The following is a 21,020-nucleotide window of genomic DNA, read 5'->3' on the forward strand; positions in this document are numbered from 1 at the left end:
CCTATTCTTGATGGCTTGTGCCTCTCCCCTAGTCTAGATAGCTTTATTTTCATGCTAGTAATGTAGATTTAGTGTAGTGGTAGTATAATGTTAGATGGGAGGACAATCTACTCTTGATGTTTGATGTTCCATGCTTGTGAGTCCAAATGGCATATTCCTCTAATATTGTGTTGCATGTGGATTGTGAGCTTAATGAATGATTAATGACTAGTTATGATATGTTGTATCTTTCACATGTGTTTAGACAATTTATTCCTCTCCCAATAGATAAATTGTGGCCTCTCACATGATGTTTAGATAATGCATGTTTAACTAAGTCATCCTTATGGATTGCTTGGACTATGAGCTTAATGAAAGGTTCAATGACTTGATTTGATATTTTGTTCTCTTCACATGATGTCTAGACAATATATTCCTCTACCAATAGATGTATTGTGGCCTCACACATGTTGATTGAGACAATTTGCACTTGTTGAGTCACCCTTACCAATTGAATGTCTTTTATACACACAACATTGTTGCAACACATTCATTTCCCTCATTAGTCACTTGATTATGGTTTGGAATAGTATTATTTGGTGGTGATCTCTACACCCCAAGACCTTTCCTTCTTACTTACTCTTTATCTTATTACATTTTAATTAATTCTTTTCTAGAAGTAATCAACCAACCCAATTCTCTTTTGCAATCATTTGGTACGCTAGAGTCGAAGTTAAAATTCCAACACGTATAATCCCTTGGGACGATTCCTACTCACTCTTGCTACGTTAGTAGTAGTGTTGGTAGTGGTTTTTATAAATTTAAATTTGACATAAAAGGCTTTTCTTGAACCACACATTCACTACATTCAGTTTGGCGTATTGGAACGGCCGTCGTCAATCCCATAAATCAACAAACAAGTTATGGACACTAAGAGCAGTTCCATTAGTGCTCTGTTTGGCGAAAATGGAGTAGCTTTTGGAGATTGTATGCTCCAATGGAATATGGAAAAAGTAGGCCTCAAATTTAGGCTTTCCATGGAGGTCGCCAGAAAGGGTGATTGGGCTCACTTTTTGTGGGACCATTTTTGTTTTCTTTTATTTTTTAAATTAAGGTTAGAATACTGTACGGGCCTAAAACACTGTTCCTAAGGGCATGTTTAGCTGAAATAAAAGCTAAAACTCAAATTTTTGGCTTACTTTGATCTTTTTTTTTTTTCCTCAAAATAATTGAACCAAAGAGCTGTTAACAGTGCCTTAAAGGCTTTTTTGGGCAAAAAAAATGTTTTAAAAAATTGAAAAAAAGTTTTAATTGAAATTTATTTTAAAATATGATTTTTTTTATTAAAAAAAAAATGTCTCTGTTTTCGCTATAAATTAATAAATCAAATAATATTAGATATTATATTGTTTACAAGATTTCATACATATTGACTAAATAATTTAATCATTGAGTCAATAACGTTATCTAATGAAGATGATGATAAAGAAGATGAAGAATTAGAGTCTGACAAAGGAAAAAATTGTGATGAGGCACCCATTGGAATTTTGAGATTGTAAGAAATGTGAATTGATATTTTGGTAGAACTAGTTGAGATGAATGTAATAATGATAAGATAAACAAATGGTTGTTTATATAATATAAAAAATATAGCCGTTAGGAAAAAGTTAAAAAATAAATTTTATTTTAAAATTTAAAAATATTAAAATATTAATATTTTTTTAGAGCAAAAATTCACCATTGTAGTACATGCGATAGCTAAAATTTGGAGACTCTAAAATGCTGACGTGGTTATGAAAAATGTTGATGTGGCTATTGAAAAATGCTGATGTGACAAATTCGAAGAGCCTAATTTGAAAGAGTCTATTGGAGATGCTCTAAACCATTCAAAATTTTGATTAGAATTTTCTTGCCTACCTTGGGTTGGAAGGCTTGATTAAAATCCTGGTTTGTATGACGTCCGTACCCCTGTTGGAAACAGGCAGATGTAACAACACACACCATTTCAAGCAATGAATCAGTCCTAGCACAGTTTATAATCAGAACAGCATGTAAGATGATAAAAACTATACTCATTTATTCCATAGATTATACAAAACTAGACTTCTGTGCAATATGGCTGTCTTTCTCGTTAATCGGAGTAGTGTTTATCGACATATGATCCCATTATACAAAATACTATTAATATTATTGATGTGATTCTTATTTAACTTGTAGACATATGATGCGACTGTTCAAGCATATGAAAATAAATGTACAATATATGTATATGTTTTCAATATTGAATCAGATTCATTGCACCTTTATCCCAATTTCAGAAAAACTCCTTCCCAGACTGGTCCATGGTATAAAAATAAAAATAAATATACAATATATGATATATGTTTTCTGCATAAATAAATTTGCGACAAGCTCTACAACGCAGTCACATAATTTTTCTTTAGAATGTGGCTAGGATAAGTTAGTTTTGAATTTTTGTGGGTTGTCTAATTTCGTGATTTGCCACTTATTTGCAATTTTTCTAATTTATAGAGATCATTTGCTACTAAAAAAATTTCTAGAATTTTTTTAGCCATAGATAGCTATAAATTGTAACGGTCATTTCTTTTGCAACATTTTCTTTCTTGTAAATACTATCACAAGAGACGGCATATCTTTTACTCTAAAAAAATATATATCTAGAAATTTATTTTTGAAGTTGTTATCAAATATGGGTCGAATTGGAGTTTATGAGAATAAGAAAAAAATAATGACAAGAAAATAAATAGGCACACACAAACGAGATACACCTTTACAAATAAGATTACGTCCACGGGCGATGATGATTCGTATCACTATAAAGAAGAAGATTACAAACTGAAGAACATTTTGGTTTTTCCTCACAATAATGTCTCTTCTCACACCACTCACTCACCAACAAAAAAAATTCACTCAACATTCAAGAAATACCCCAAATAGTATATGGTTTACACAAAGAGAAAACCCACCCAAATACAAACTTCAACTCTCTCTTGAAGATTGTACACAAAAAAAAAAAAAAAAGATTTTCTCACACACACAAAACTAATATACTCTCTTGATCCGAATATTGTCTTACTCTTGGATGCCTCTAGGATGTTTTTCATCTAATGAATACAAGGCTATTTATAGCCAAAAATATACTTGGTGTCCAAGTATATTACAAAGCTTCCTTTGAAATCCAAATAGCACTTGTTGCCCAAGAATTTCAAAGCTTCTTTGGAAGCTAATTTGAAAGCTTCACCATCACATTTCTGTAGTCAATAAATTTTTGTCATGTAATAAATGAATTTTAGATAAATTTCTAACAAAAGTCCTACTCAAACATTTGTTACACAATGTATACATTTGGTCAGAATCCAAGTGGTTCTTGCAAGAAATTTTCTAAACAAATATAACTAAGATTTTTTTTTTTTTTTTTTTTTGAAAATATAATTAAGAAATTGAAACCCAAGATATTAAATAGAAAATTGAGAGAGAATTCCATCACTAAGAGTTGGTATAATTTCCACATCCAATACAGGGATTCTAGACATATCATATACGGAGTATATGACAATGATGTTAAAGACTTTTATGATAATCAACACCGGAATATGCGCATCCCCTTCACTTTTCCGAGCCACGGCGTGGATTGTGGGGTGTCACCTAACCAAGTGGGCTAACTGGTCAAGCTACCATTAACTCGGTGTCCAATTGTCTAGTAAATCAGTTAATGTCATGACAATGAATTAGGTTGGCTTTTTATGCTTAACGCATTAAAATCAAAGAAGAAAACAGTTTCAACTTTAAATTCTTATGATAGCACATGGTGGTGACTTGTATTGTAATGTCTGTAATTTAAAAGAAAAAGAAAAAGAGAAAAGAAAAGAAAAAAATAGGTGGGACCCACTAATGTTTAAGTGGTCATAAGACCACGTTTTTGAAAGCTCTGTAATCTCATTCTCTCTTCTCCCGTCTCTGTCTGTATCTCTCTCGGCTTTTTGTTTTTTTTGTTTTAGTTTACAAATTCAAGTCTTGATTAATCCCTCATCTCTTATCGGATTAAGGTGCCGTTTGAGGCAAAACGAAGCCCACGACGAGCTCTACACATCCATACCATCAATTTCAGTTTTTGTGCACCCTTTGGATTTCGAAATTCAAGACCTATTTCAAGGGTTTTGTGCAATTTTGAGGTAGGGGCTTCTTAATTCACATTTTTCTTGCACCCTTGTGAGTTTTCTACTTTATATGTGATATAGCATGCTTAATTGTATTAGTTGTTGTTTTGAATGCCATGATTAGTACCTATGTGAATATGTGGAAGCTTGTTTTAATGTTGTTATATGAGAAACATGTTGTACCATGAGTTTATGTGTATTGCATTGTTCTTACGCTATAAATGATGTAGGAAAGCATGCTCTAGTGTGTTTTATGATAATCCCTCATTGATTTAACATTAAAGGCATGAGCTATACATGTGAATCATGGGGTTGCATGATGGAAAAATGTTTTGAAATGGAAACGGGGAATTTTGGGGATGTGTTTTTGATGAAATGGTTTTATGCAAACCCGATCGCTGCGGGGTTACCAACGGGCCGGAGGTTAATATAGCCTAGAGGGGATTAGGAAGTCGCCCTAGTGTGGTTGGGCTAGCTGGGCCCCATAATGATGCCGCGGGGTTACCAAGGGTCAGGGACACTAGCCAATCCTCTTCTCGTGTCGCTGCGGGGTCACCAAAGGACGGGCTGTATTAACAGTTTGAAAGTGATGATGTTGAATTTGAAAATGGGGAGCGACATCAACATACATTTGCATCACCAAAGGACGGGCTGTATTAACAGTTTTAAAGTTGGGGAGAATGTAAAGTTTTTGACTTTATCTATATATATAATTAGTAAACAATGACTTTTTCCACTGTGAGGCCTACCTGTGATATAAGGGTCATTACAGACCCATTTAGTTTCCAATTTGCTTTCTCTCTCGGATAGCTTAAGTCTCTCTCTCTCGCTGCTTCTGTCTTTTCCTTTTCTTTTTCTTTTTCAACTTCAATCCTTGATTTCTCTCTCAATTCTTGGCGGATTAAGGTGCCGTTTGAGGCAAAACAAAGCCCACTACGAGCTCTACGCATCCATACGAACAATTCCAGATTTGGTGCCCTCCTTGGAATTCAAAATTCAAGACCCATTTTAAGGGTTTTGTGTAAAATTTGAGGTAGGGACACCTTAATCCACTACCGTCTTGTTCCATTGTGAGTTATACTCCTTTGTTGTGTCAAGCATGCTTAATTAGAAGTTAATTGTATCAATGATTATTTTAAATGTTGTCTAGAGAAATTCATGTGTATGAATGTGAGTTGTTTTATGTGTAAAACATGCTTAAATGTATTTTGTTGTATCTTAATGTGTTAATAATTACTTGGGAGATGTTGAATATGTTGAATGTTTAATTTTATAGTGTAGAATTTTAAATGCCATGACATTGAATGTATAGAACATATATACATCCATGCACATGTCATTGGGAAGTATGAAATGGGAGAATTTGTCTTGAAATGAAAATGGGGGAAATTTTGGGAGAAGAGTTTTGTTAAATAATTTTGATCAACCCGGTCGCTGCGGGGTTACCAACGGGCCGAAGGTTAATATAGCCTAGAAGGGACTAGGGAGTCGCCCTAGCGTGGTTGAGCTATTCTGGCCCCTCGATGACGCTGTGGGGTTACCAAAGGTCTAGGGTCGATAGTCAATCCTCCTCTTGTGTCGCGGCGGGGTTACCAAAGGGCGGGCTGTATTAACATTTGAAAGTGATGGTTTTATGAATGAAAATGGGGAGTGACATTAGCATGCATTGCATTTCATTGCACTGCATGGTTTATAATTGGAATTAACGTGCATATTGTTTTAATTCCCTATATTGCATGATCCCTATTTCCCATTGGCCTATGCTTTGTTTGGATTCACAAGGACATAAGAATTGTGTCTTAAATGTAACCTACTGAGCTTTATGCTCACCCAACTATTTATATTATTTTTTTTCAGGTCTTGAAAATGAACCGGTGGACAACAATCCACCTCAAGCTTGAAAGTTGTTAGAAGGTTGTTTGCTATTTTGTATTTTGACCATTCTATGTATACTCATAGTTGTGGAAATGTAACTAAGTTAATATTCATGGCCTTGTAACTTAAGAACGAATTTATCTTTTGTTTGATGTAAATGAAACTAATGGAATTGTGGTATATATTTTCATGCAATTGTATCATGTAACGTTGTAAGACAGGGACTTTAGATCTTAACTATGTATTTTAGGACTGTAATTATGATAAGTTAGATTAATTGGTGTATGGATGTTCCACCATGAGAGGAACTATGTTGAGGTATAATGAACGGATGAATGGAATGCTGGATTATACTATGTGTTTTGTGTATTGGGACAGGTTGTTGAAGGACCATTTTTAGGGGAGGTTATGCCGATTTTTTTTAAAATTTTGGCATCAGCTTAGGTCGTTCCAAATTTGGTATCAGAGCCCATGGTTCGAAAACCATTAGGACGACGGGTAGAGGCCCACATAGGATTGCGTGGGATGTTGATTTCATTGTGTATTTGACTATTTGCTACTTGTTTATTACTTGAGCAAGCATGCTTAACTGCTTATGTGCTTACGTGCTTAAATGTCTATGGTAAAATGTTTCTTGCATGGTTTTCCATGCTAAGTGTCATTACAGCATCATTTCACGTTGAGTCGTCTATAGTGGACTTTAACGTCTTTTCTCCCGTCTCTGTCTGTATCTCTCTCGGCTTTTTGTTTTTTTTTTTTTAGTTTACAAATTCAAGTCTTGATTAATCCCTCATCTCTTATCGGATTAAGGTGCCGTTTGAGGCAAAACGAAGCCCACGACGAGCTCTACGCATCCATACCATCAATTTCAATTTTTATGCACCATTTGGATTTCGAAATTCAAGACCCATTTCAAGGGTTTTGTGAAATCTTGAGGTAGGGGCTTCCTAATTCACATTTTTCTTGCACCCTTGTGAGTTTTCTACTTTATTTGTGATATAGCATGCTTAATTGTGTTAGTTGTTATTTTGAATGCCATGATTAGTACCTATGTGAATATGTGGAAGCTTGTTTTAATGTTGTTATATGAAAAACATGCTGTACCATGAGTTTATGCGTATTATATTGTTCTTATGCTATAAATGATGTAGGAAAGCATGCTCTAGTGTGTTTTATGATAATCCCTCATTGATTTAACATTAAAGGCATGAGCTATACATGTGAATCATGGGGTTGCATGATGGAAAAATGTTTTGAAATGGAAACGGGGAATTTTGGGGATGTGTTTTTGATGAAATGGTTTTATACAAACCCAGTCGATACGGGGTTACCAATGGGCCGGAGGTTAATATAGCCTAGAGGGGACTAGGAAGTCGCCCTAGTGTGGTTGAGCTAGCTGGACCCCATAATGATGTCGCGGGGTTACCAAGGGTCAGGGACACTAGCCAATCCTTCTCTCGTGTCGCTGCGGGGTCACCAAAGGGCGGGCTGTATTAACAGTTTGAAAGTGATGATCTTAAATTTGAAAATGGGGAGCGACATCGGCATGCATTTGCATCTCCATTGCATCTTGTCATTTGTGTTGAGATTGGTAACCATGTTGTATCCTTCCCCAACGTTGTATGATCCCTATTCCCATTGGTCTATGCTTTGTTTGGATTCACGGGACTTCAAGAGATGCGTCTTAAGCGTCACCTACTGAGCATATTTGCTCACCCTACTATTTATATTACTTTTTCAGGTCTTGGAAATGAACCGGTGGATGACAATCCACCTCAAGTTTGAAATTTGTTAGAAGGTTGTTTACTATTTTGTATTTTAACCATTCTATGTATACTCATAGTTGTGAAAATGTAACTAAATTAGTATTCATGGCCTTGTAACTTAAAAACGAATTTATCTTTTGTTTGATGTAAATGAAACTAATGGAATTATGGTATATATTTCCATGCAATTGTATCATGTAACGTTGTAAGACAGGGACTTTAGATCTTAACCATGTATTTTGGGACTGTAATTATGATAAGTTGATTAATTGGTGTGTGGATGTTCCACCATGAGAGAAACTATGTTGAGGTATAATGAACGGATGAATGGGATGCTGGATTATACTATGTGTTTTGTGTATTGGGACAGGTTGTTAAAGGACCATTTTTAGGGGAGGTTATGCCGAAATTTTTTTAAATTTTGGCATCAGCTTGGGTCGTTACATTTATGTTCTTGAAGTCTCCAGTGTCCTATGCAAATTGTCTTTTAAAATGGTTACCTGTACGCGGCTGCAATATAATAAGATTGTGTGTGTGTGTATATAATATACTCAAGTTTTGTATAGTAGTGGTTGTATATACTGATTGTGGCTAGTTGTTTTAAACTGATGTCTAAATAAGAATTTTAACTTTATTTTTTATAACAAGGTAAAACGTATGTGAATATGTAAGTTCCATTTCAATCTCCTTTTTATCTTTTGTTTTGTTTTTCAGTTTAAAACATCTGTCAATATTAAAAAGGAGATTGAAATGGAACTTACATATTCACATACGTTTTACCTTATTATAAAAAATACTCTGTTGTACATTATTAGAAATATATATAACTTAAAGTATATAATATTATCAATCAATTAAACAAAAATCTCATTTTGTCAATATATACTTTACCCCAAATTTTATTAATTGATTCTCCGATTTGGTTCCAACTTGCAAAATCAAAAAAATCTCTCACACTTTTAAGTTGAAATCAAAAGTGAGTAATGAATAAGTCAGATTCTCAAATACCGTATAAATTACTCAATCTGTCCTAAAATAGTTGTCTGCTTTGGAAATTATACTATTTTGGGACGGATGGAATATATAATCATATTTTTTTATACATATAATATATGTATTTTTTAAAAAAAATCAACATTTAATTTTTTAATGTTGCAATTCATACTTATTTTTATGTAGCTCGAAATATGAGACTGGTAATTGGTTCAAACGTAGTCTTTGCTCATATTTGACGAAGATTGGTGTAAAGGACCTCTGAATTAGAGACTTCACTTTTAAATTATTCTCTTTATACAATTGTACTATTATTTGATAATTGAAAATAATGAAAGATTGATAGTTTAATATGTATTATACATAATGTGTTTCAGTTTTTGCTAGATTATTAATTTGCATTATTATTACATTAAATTTGTATTTGTTTATAAATTAATGTCTAGTTGTTTATTTGAAACTTCTGTAAATTTTGGCTTAAATCTTATTTGTGTTAGGGAAGTTTGATAAAAATAAAAAACCTTCTTTAAATTGCTTTCTTTTTCTTCATTTTTTTTTTAGATATATATATTTGTATGTATAATGAATAGTAAAAAAAAAAATTAAAAAAATGGCTTGAATTAATTTTACAGTTGCTTCAAAGTTTGGCCCCCAACTACAAAATCCTGGCCCCCCGTGTATATAATATATATGAAAGGTTGATGAGATTGGATATAATGTATTAGTAAACATTTCTACGAAGACATGGAAATTAAAACCAAGACTTTTCAAAGGAAATCAGTGAGTCCAGCAATAAGCTCATAGTCATAGGCGTGGTGGAATGATATAGATAGGTGGGTGCGTCTTGTCGATTGCTTAATTTCCATGGATGATGGATTCATGGATTGACCCGGCAGTAGACTTGTTGGAGTCCCCATCATTTACTTCTCTACTGCAACTCCTATCCTTAATTTCCACATACACACACAATCTCTCTCTCTCACTATTTATATATATATATGTATAGACACATACATCAAGTGTTAACTATATCTCCAAACTATCACAGCTTCTTCTCCATGGCTACTAAGAACCATTCTGTTATTGGCTTAGTCCTTGTGGTTGCTCTGCTAGTGGTTAGCCTGAAATCTGCAGGTCTCTCTCACTCTCTCCCTTCCCCCATTTTTGTGGTATCATTGCTCTGAGTTTAGTACTATTGACACCATTTCAGTGGCTTTGCTTTAATGCCAAATTTGTAGGATCATATTTTGGACCTCTTTTTTTTTTTTTTTTTTTAACGAACACTAGATGGCCTTTTGGGTCTTTTTTAGGGTCTGTTTAGTTTAGTTTTCATATAAAGTTTTCTATACGGACTGAACTAAGAATCAGAAAATAGTACAAATATATATTTGGTAGTTAATAGTTTTCTGAAAACCAAGTTAAAAAAAATATCAGTAAAGTAGTCTTTTATAGTTTTATAAATACTGTTTTTTTTGTTTTTTATTTTAGTTTTATACAAGAAAATTTCCACCCGACTTAAGAATTTGAGTATCAGTTGTGCGTAGGTTGGAAAGTTTATGTAAAAGTTTGGGTGGCATGGGTCGGACTTGCATTGCATGTTTTATACCTTAGATTGAGCATGCGTTGACCCTTCCATCACACCAACTTAAACCATTCTAGTTTAGATACAGATTTTAATTTTATCATGCTATATATAGATTTCAAAGATACCTCCAACAAAACACTTGCAACTCTCTGTTTAAAGCATGTTCTAATTGTTTAATTTCACCCCTGTTTAAACATCATGTTCTTTTTTGTTGGAAAATTTCTCAAAACTGAAAAATCAGCAATATTTGTGTGAAAAAAATACAATAAGTTGATGTTTAATGAGTTGAATCCAATGCAGATGCCCAAATAGGAGTTTGTTATGGAATGCTAGGTGATGGACTACCACCCAACCGAGAAGTTGTGGCACTTTACATGCAGAACAACATCCGAAGAATGCGACTCTATGATTCGGACCAAGCTGCTCTTCAAGCACTTGGAGGCTCCAACATTGAGGTCATTTTAGGTGTCCCAAACACCGAGCTTCAAAATCTTGTTTCAAGCCAAGCCAATGCCGATTCATGGGTCCAAAGGAATGTAAAAAGCTATCCTACCGTCATATTCAAGTACATCGCGGTAGGAAATGAAGTCGATCCCAGTTTCCACTGCCATTGACACTACTCTCATTCAAGACTCGTACCCTGCATCCAAAACAATTTTCAAGCCCGATGTTCGATCATTTATTGATCCCATCATTGGGTTCCTAGCGAACAATGGTGCCCCGTTACTTGTTAACTTGTACCCATATTTTGCTTACACAGACAACCCCAGGGACGTTAACCTCGATTATGCTCTTTTTAGAGCACCTTCTGGAGGGTACCCTAATCTTTTTGATGCCCTGTTGGATGCTGTTTATTTTGCACTTGAAAAGGCCGGCGGCGCTTCCCTGAGAATTGTAGTGTCGGAGACCGGTTGGCCTTCAGCTGGTGACGAAGCGGCCACGATTGATAATGCAAGGACTTATAACAACAATTTGATTCAGCATGTCAAGGGAGGCACTCCTAAAAAGCCTGGTGACCCTATAGAGACTTGTGTGTTTGCTATGTTTGATGAGAGTCGAAAGAGCCCAGAATTTGAGAAGCATTGGGGACTTTTTCTTCCAAATAAGCAACCCAAGTACCCAATTAATTTCGAAGACAGCTATTTTCCGACGAAGGTAAGAATGATCTATTTGCAATGTTTGGTGCATTGAGTCACAGTTTTCAAAATAGACAACTATTTTAAAACGGAAAGAGTATTCTCTTTGTAATGTTTGATGCGCCCGCAGGAAAATTTGATATGGGAAAATAGTTTTAGTGTGTGTTCCACTGTATGGAATTGGAGTATTAGAATTAAAATTTAAAACAAGAGGCGATATTCACTAACCACTTTTCTTGGTTTTACCATCTAATTTTAGATGAAATGACAAGTCTAACCCTAACTTTACAGGATCAAAAAAAAAAAAAAGTATCCGAAAAAAAAAATATTATATTAAATAAATTGCCTCTTTTGCTCAGACCATACAAAAAGAAAAGAAAAAGTAACCATCAATTCACAAATAACTAATACTATTATATGTGTGTATGTGTGTGTATATATAGAGAGAGAGAGAGTACCTCAATTGACAAATAACTAATACTAGGGTAATAATCATATATAGAAGGCATATTAGCTCCCTGATAGAGTAAACTATTATAAGCTTATCTAGGATCAATGAGGCTCCATGTTACAGCAATACATTAAGTGCATGTATAAAGCATATACATTGTCATTGCACATATAGAAATTCCATATCGCTTAACATAATTTCTTTGTGATCAATGAAATTACAAGCAGTTTTAATGTCAATGTTACTTGTTTCCAAACACTTAAATTGCCCCAAAACAATCAAGTTGGGCATATATAGTTAAATTGCCCCAAAACAATCGAGTTGGGCATATATAACTGCTTTCATATATCATAAGATAATTCTCTCCCCAAAGAGAGATAGATATATATATATATATATATATATACACACACACACTTATCATGTGGCTATGGAACTTTTATTCTCATTTCGTTGAGCTAAATTAGTACAACCCATCACACTATCACAGCCTTAGTTCATGCATCTATAGTGCCTGTGTGTGTGTGTACGTGTGTGGCATAAGAAGGTACGTCATTCCATCATTGTGACAGTGTACATGCCTATAGAGCCTTCCTCTGAAGGACACCCATGGAGTGTATATAAAAGGCAACCCCCAACAATACGGCATTACACAGCGGCACAACTAAAAAATCAAGCAGAAGTGTTTGAGTGAGCAAGTAGAGGTAGAGATGGAGAGCAAAATGAAGAGCAGAAGTAGTAGTGTAAACTTCTTTCAGATGCCCCTACACTACCCTAGATACACCAAGAAGGACTACCAAGACATGCCGGAGTGGAAGCTTGACAGCCTCCTTGCTGAATATGGCTTATCCACGCATGGGGACTTGGCGTACAAGAGAGAGTTCGCAATGGGTGCCTTCCTCTGGCCCAGCCCCTCCCATTGCACCTCCCAAGATTTTCACTTCTCTTCTCTTGTTAAAAAGAATGTCTAAATAGCTAGCTAGTTTCGGTTTGAGTTTCAAATAATAGTCTCTTCCATCAATAACAATATTTGAGGTTATCTACTTCTATATCTAATATGCATGACATTATATATATATATATATATATTTTCCCGTCAATCCCTCCCCTCCCCTTTTCATCTATTTTTTCATCCCTCCTCCAACCAAACCATAAGGCAAAACCTTGTAATTGCATCATTTCAAGAAATCTTATAGGACCTAATTTTCAAGTTAGGATCCATTTTACGTTACCTTTCTATATTTGTATGAATGAAATTCTTCATTTGCACTCACTTGCATTTTGTGTTAAAAAACAAAAATAAATTACATATGGAAGTCATTGCAATTTTTTTTTTTTTTTTCATATTCATACCATATCTTCTTTCACCTCGATTTCTCTCCTCACTCCTCACTTGTATGTGTTATATGTGTTTACCGAAACATAAAATCTTCGATAAAATCTCCCATTTGTAAAGTCATATTATCTCTCATTCTCACCTTACCAAAAGAATAAATAAATAAATAACTAAAATTTTTATTTATTTACTCACTTCAAAACTTAATATCACTTGCCCAGAGTTTCTCCACTACTCCCATCTTAATGCCAAGAGTTCTTTTGGGGTACCCCTTCTAGCTTACAAATCACACCCCTACCTATATATAGGCCTCTTATCTACACTCTTACAACCTTCTGCATAAGCATCAAAATTATTTACACTCTACAAAACTCTTTACTATTCTAAAATCTTCTTTATGCTCTACACAGTTCTATAACTCTTCAACATTCCAGAATTTTTTAACTCTCTCCAACACTCAACAATCCTCTCCACTCTGCTCATGCCATGCAGAGTCCTCTTCAAGTTCAAACTTGCGGGCCATGCAAAAAACAAATGACCAATTTATTAATCTCCATCTATCATAGAATGATCAAATGAACTTCTAAACACATTCTGAAGAGAGAGGGCAATGCAGAAGGCAAAGGAAAAAAATTCATCCTCAAGGAAAACATTATATAATTTTATCAACCATCAAGTAAAACCAAGAAACACTAATATAAACATGCTACGCACACTAAGTTTTTTGCCCATAACATTGTCATGTTCACTATATCCACCACTGCATGCACCTGACAACGGGATCCATGGATTCCCCTGCAGCCCCAACTGGTGCTAGATCTAGCACAGAAAAGCTGCTACCACTTCTCTTCCTTATCAACAGTTGAATTCTCATCCACTGATGCAGTTGTTTCCAGCAGCTCAGACAACAACTGAGGGCAGTACTCTCCTAAATATTCTGACTGAATAGTGACTGCAAAAATAGCAGAAAACACTTTATGTTTATGCCCACATTAATCGACAAAAGAAAATCTGAAAAAGTAGCAAATTTGCAAAAATATGGAGATCGGAAGGATCACAATAACAAAAGTACTTATCATTCAAGAAATTGCTAAAATCCATCCCAAAAATCTTAAACCATAAGTATTTATCATTCAACATGTTGCTAAAATTGGTCCCAAACATTATGAAGGATGTGGAATTGTTGAGGCATAACTGGGAAAACCAAAATTTGTGATGAATGGAACTGTGATAAACTAAACAAAAAAGAGGCGACTGCTTATACTGAATCAGCATATTCTTCCAGAATAACATAAAATTAAAGAAAATGAAAACCATATATTTACAGTATCAAAGATTTTTCAACCCTTTCCAATTCTCTACCAACCAAACAAGCAGTTAAAACTTCATAATTGATGCTGATAATACAACAGCTATACAAAGATGTCTACTCTATTCTACAAAAGGCAGGCCTAGACTTGTGTTTAATCCGAAGTCAAACCATGTCAAATTTACAATCTGTAAAAAACCTAATTTCACAACTGTGACAATTCTAGTCATAATATGATGGCAAAACATTAAAATCAAATTTTAGATATTATCCGGAAGAAACTCCAATATATCAAACTCCATTTAAATAACCATACTCATCCCAAACTCTTAACTACATAAAACCCCAGGTTTCTCTTTGAGGCTTGTAGCAAGGGATGTCAACAGGATGCGTATGGAATGGAGTGCTCCTATTTTAGTAATCCGTTCCATGAAGAAAAACAAATTACCAAACCCGTCTCGCTTTGAAGTGGGAAGGGCTCAAAGTGCCCCGTTATGTATAGTTTAAATAAATACAAACAATCTTAACCATATTTAAGACAGAATTTTTTAGAAAAAAAAAATTATAATAAAATATCTGCTTATATATATTCTTAAAACTAAACAAGGCAAGTTTGGAGTAAAACAAAATTTGACTCTCATTCTCAAACATGCTCCTAACCCGAGATTAAATGAGGAAATAAATAAATAAAACATTTCCATTAGGAGCGGGGCGGGCGGTCCCATCGGGGGCGGGTCAAATTGACATCCCTACGTATAGCCATCGTCAACTACCACATACAAGAAAGCCTTATACCAGAAGGTTAATTATACATTTGACTCAGACAATTTTGAAGCAGTTATTAATGAGCCTATCTTTTCTGTTATGGCTAATATTGCATAATTTAAAGGCTTCTACTCTTGTTTAATGTAAAAATGCATATTAAAGTCTATGTTCATCTGCTTGATGCAGACCATAAGAAGATATCATGCAAAAGCAAATTGAAATAAGAGAGAGATTTGAACTTGGGACCTCATAGATTTAAGTTTTAGGTGACATGTGCATCACATGTTACTTATTAGTTGAACTTTAAAAAATGTATATATTTTTTGCTTACTAACATTAATTAAGCAAAAGAAGGGAAATAAGCCTGCTGGGCATAAATGTACAAACAGCATAACATAAGCCAATTAGGATACAACAGATCCATAAGTATGAAAAGCTAGTTATCTCTTAACAGGTATAGTATAAGGAGGAGTTTCAAGCTAGAAAAGTAAATGTTTTAGTTTAGCCAACTCAAAGAATTTAAATGAGATGTTCTATAACGGAGATCACTCAGAAATTGTTTATTAAATTTATGGCTTAAGCAACACCAAAATTAATACTAATTATTATCCAGAGTGATGGGTTTTTTTTTGGTTATGATAAAATCAATCCATAGGCAAAGCAAACAATAGCCATGAACCAGAAAACATGAACACTAAAATTAAGTAAATGTAAATGCCTATTACTTCTCAAATGCCATAAGTAAATGTAATTTCTGAATTTTCCAATCACTTCTCAAATTAGACAAGAATATGACCACAGTGCAAGGACTTTCTAAACATGAAAAGTTGCTTCAATTTTATTATAGCAAGAATTTACAATTTAACAAAGTAGACTTGGAACAATTTGGACATCTCTGATGTTCTAGGTATGCACGTGGAAGCATCAAGAGCACTTCTGCATATTACAAAGATAAAACACTAAAATTCACATTACCTGAAGCATTGCACTGTTCCAATTCAACAGACTAGATGAACCTTCCAAGTTTATTGCTGCAAATTTCACACAGATGGCTTTGAGATGTGGACACTGGTGTTGCTCAGCTAGGGAAAGTAGCGTTGTCACTATATCTGCATTGACTTCTTCGCACAATTTTGCTTCACATAATTCTTTCAGCTGATCTAAACAGAATCGGTCAGCGGCAGCCAACAGATGCTGCACCATAATTGTAGATGTGCACATAGAAGCTGATCCCATAATTTCATGTATCTCAGGAAGCTTATCTGAGTATATAAACATGAGTAGAGCCTGCAAAACAGATGAAATAGGCCATTTAAGTCATCTGAGCCTGCTAGTACATAACTAAAAGACATTGGAAGAAATCATATTCACCAATGATACAAGCAATACATATAGGATTTCAGGTGAGACAGCCCAACTAGCCAACATAACTTCACCTCTAGGACCATGAAAACAAGCTAATGCCAAAACAGACAGTGCAGTACGTAGTATCCAGTTGCTTAAACAAGTGCTTACTAGTTTCCATTATTATTATTATTACGTACAATTATTTGCTTTAATTCATGAACCGGCACTTCCTTATGCAGTCAGCTCCTGAAATTACATGAAAAACACTGTTTTTACATTCAATAACACTGACACATAAATTCATCTAAAAAACTAGAATTTGGCCTGTACCTGTTCATATATATTGCTAAATATGCCAGCCTCCAGATTCCAAAATAATCCAATATATGAACAGATTTTTAAAACTACATAACATATAGTACAATGACAAATCTAGAGCGTTGTATTACCACAGAATACCTGTGCAATTAAGAATATCATGAAAAGGAACACAATCCCAAATCACAGTTTTATACAAACATAGGACACTAAGTAGAACTTCCTCTGAACTAATTTAAAACATTAATGAGAATAACAATAACAGCTACAACGACAATTATAAACATATCAAGACGTGTGCCTGTGTTCTCTATCTTTTCTTTTTCTTCAAAAGGTGAATAATGACAAATGATTCAAAGAACAGAACCACATTACCTTGAAGATAGAGGGTTCAATATCCTCCAATACTACTTTATCCACGTTAGAATATCCAATAAATCCATTAAACAGGTCTCTAAATACAGTAGACCGAGCAGCAAGCATCAATTTATTAGCTTTGAAAGTCTCATCACCAATCTGAAAAATTATGTCATAACCAATTTCAGATTCCTGCAAGTCCCCAAGACTCAGGCCCATGTCTGATGGTGGTACAGAAATGCTATACTGTTTAGGTCCGTCAACATGAGTTTTGAGGACTCCCACAGTGCAATGAATGGCAATGCAATCGTCTTTTATGTAATCAGAAGTTTCTAAATTTGCTCTGGAGAAGAAACGGTTGTAACCCCTGAAATTGATGTAATGACATTACAGTGTATTAGTATATGGATTTTTTTTCTAATATAAAAAGGATTAAAATGCACTAAAATAGTCAATACTAAACATGTTCGTGCATTTTAAAAAAATTTAGCACGGGCTTACATATTGTTATCGTATTATATGTGTAAAAAAGATCAAGGCAAAAGAAGCAGTCAAATCATATTCAGCATAACTGATGAAGTTCAATAACATATACAAATTCACCCTAATATTGAGCATGGTGAGTAAGTATTATGTTGAATATAGTCTCAAAATATTTCCAAAACCAAACAAAAACTTGCTCCAACTTATTGCCGACCAGTTAAAGTGGGAGATGTCAGTCTCTACGAATATAATACAAAATCGCTAAATCATCAAAAAAATATTATTAATGCAAAGAAGCAAACTGAGACCAGTTAAAATGGGAGATGTCAGTCTCTACGAATATAATACAAAAACGCTAAATCATCAAAAAAAAGATTATTACTGCAAAGACGCGAACTGAAAGCATATTGTATGAGTACACAATTATTCCTTTTCATAATAATGAGACACAAGCACTTAGCTCATTAAACCCATTCCTCAAATCCTTTCAAAAGTCAAACAAATCTATCCATTTTGTTAAAACTTGAATCTAGATGTAAACCTAAATCCATTCGTTTGAAATCCTTCAATCCAAATAGATTATAAGATTCATCTCTTAAAGTAAACCTCTTTATTTCTACTGAATGGCATTTGCAAGAGAGATCCAAATCCTCTCTAGTCACTACTTCCCCGTTCCCTGCTGTTGGTGAATTTCACTGAATTTTTCTACTATTCATTTACAGGTGAAAGTCAACCATTATAGTAACGAAATTCACCATTCATAGCAGTGAAATTCACCAACACCGGGACCGCAGTAATTTATTTACACATATATATTGACAAACGAACACATGGAATAATTTATTTACAAGACCTAATCCAACACAAACGAACATTAATTATATATATATACACACATATATATTGACAGAACATTAATTACATATAGATACCTACACAAACACGCATACTCATATATATCATCCATATGGATGTATATGTTTGTGCATACATACCACATACTGCGTCTGTGCTTGAGAATATAAGGACCCTTGTCCTGACTATTAACTTTGTGATTTCCTTTCCCACTCTGATCAAACAATGTGAGCTCAAACAGGGCCTCCACATTCGTCGCTTCGCTCTCCAACCTGACGTACATCGAAACGTACATGGAATGCTCCGGTTTCTTCCCATCGGGATAGAACAGAACGTTCCAATCATAGCCTCCCGCCGAAAAACTATCGCTCGATATGTAATTGCCCGGACCCATTCCCTTCAACGACGAATACCCCCTTATCGTGAAATTCTGCGACCCACTCAAAGTCTCGGTTCTCGATTCTGAAGACGAATCCTTGTAATCGTGAACAATCATGATTTCGTGAAATTGATCGATCGGAGTTGAATCAGTGAGGAGAATTAATATGTGTGTGTATGGAAACTCTAGTATGTGAATTGGAAGTTGGATTGAATGGTTGGGGTTTATAAGTGAAGAAAAAGGGGTAAACCTAGTCCGAGGAAATTTGAAGGGGAAAGGAAGGAAAGGAAGTGTGTGGAAAGGGACGGAAAGCAAGTGTGTGGAAACTGATGATTGGTGATTGGTTGTCTCACGATGTTTGTCTAGTCCTACTCCACTAATGACTTAAATGATTAGGGGATGAGGCGATAATTAGGCATCAATTTTAATTCTATCTGTTCTCAGCCAATTAAGTAAATTCGTCGTGGATCCATTATTCCACCAATTAAATCGAATCCGATCAAATTGAATTGAATCCGCGAATTAGATTTTATTTAAATTATTTATTATTATTATTTTTTTATAATTAATATTATTTATTATTTATTTGTCTTTTAACTATAACCCAATAAATAAAATTTTATTTTATTTATATTAATTCGTATATTTAAATAATTATTAATGAATATATCTTTAGAATTCATTAAATTATCATTAACTAATATATTATTTGAAAATATATATATTTTTCACGGATCGAATCGAATTTTTAACAGTTCAATCTGTGATTCATCTATAACTTTTGGATTCAGTTTTTTTAAATCCGTCACCAATCCGTGGGTATGGCAATCACATCCGATTCACAGGGATCGAATTGGATTCGCAATGCGAATCGGATCGGATTTACGGATTATTTGTCTACTCTTACTAATGAGAAGGTTGAGGAAATGAGAGGATTAAGGAGGGATAAATCGGAGAGAGATGGAATAACTTTTTCCTGTTTGATTGGAGTGAAGAGAAGAGAGGGAGGAAGTAACATCCCCCTTTGTGTTTTTTTATCAGCTCAAAACGGACTTGCATTGCAAATAAGTGGTCTTGATAAATTGTTATCTGTAAAAAAAAAATTTGCACAGCTTGTTGTCAAGAGATCTCAATGGATTGTATAATTTGAAATACATATTTAATTAGGGTCTATTGATAAATATAATATAAGTTTTTTATTTTCTTTCATTTTAACCAAACAAATATATATATATATTTGTCACAACATCTATCAATTTTAATATTCATTCTATCTAACTAAACAAAAAGTGAGAGAGACACCTTTCTTCCCTAGGACGCCTTATTCATCTTTTTCTCTTCCTTCCATTCAATTTTTTCATCCGAAAACTAAGTCTTTTTGTGTTTTTTTTTTTCCTTTTTCTAAGAGAATTCTTTTGCATTTGAAATATTACTAATCCAACTCAATTTGTGACGTGATTAGTAAGATTGGTTAATCTTCCGCTTATGAAGTGTAGCTGTCCAGATTATGGAGTTAGAGGTAAGATTGAAATAAATTGAGAATTTTTTTTTTTTTTTTGAGTTGTTATCAGAATTACATAAGATACATAACGTTTGATTACCTTAGACAAACAATTTAAGTTTAAACTCGATTTTAAAACTAATTTACTAATTTAGTACGTGAACCTATATTCAACACATGTAAATTAATGTGAAATCATTGTAAATTAGTATGTCTTCAAGAGCATGGGCCAATCAGCTCAGTCCAACTCATTTGCAATTTAAATTGAAAAAAGCTCATTTGCCATACTTGAAGGTATTTTAAGTTGCTCTTTGAAAAACCTATATCCAGTCCCGTAAAACCTCTTTACATGAATGGCTGCTTAGGAATGAGAAAAGCTATACAGTGGACTTAATAAAAAAGGCAAA

General features: G+C 34.1%; 1 protein-coding gene and 1 pseudogene across 1 annotated transcript; one reads left to right on the top strand and one right to left on the bottom strand.

The window, feature by feature from the left end:
• Positions 1 to 9,755: 9,755 nt before the first annotated feature.
• Positions 9,756 to 12,672, top strand: LOC132270899 (glucan endo-1,3-beta-glucosidase, basic isoform-like; annotated as a pseudogene).
• Positions 12,673 to 13,827: 1,155 nt separating this feature from the next.
• LOC132270898 (BTB/POZ and MATH domain-containing protein 3-like) lies at positions 13,828 to 19,447 on the bottom strand. The gene is made up of 4 exons (XM_059772107.1): positions 18,874 to 19,447; positions 17,414 to 17,762; positions 16,349 to 16,660; positions 13,828 to 14,251 (listed from the first exon to the last, which is right to left on the bottom strand). Exons 1-4 carry the CDS (start codon positions 19,227 to 19,229, stop codon positions 14,228 to 14,230), a joined length of 1,041 nt encoding a protein of 346 aa, XP_059628090.1. The 5' UTR covers positions 19,230 to 19,447; the 3' UTR covers positions 13,828 to 14,227.
• Between the last annotated feature and the right edge of the window lie 1,573 nt (positions 19,448 to 21,020).

Source organism: Cornus florida, unplaced genomic scaffold (genome assembly GCF_030987335.1).
Source record: "Cornus florida cultivar Cherokee Brave unplaced genomic scaffold, ASM3098733v1 CherokeeBrave_3.0.0_Hap2_Chr08, whole genome shotgun sequence".
Lineage (NCBI taxonomy): Eukaryota > Viridiplantae > Streptophyta > Magnoliopsida > Cornales > Cornaceae > Cornus > Cornus florida.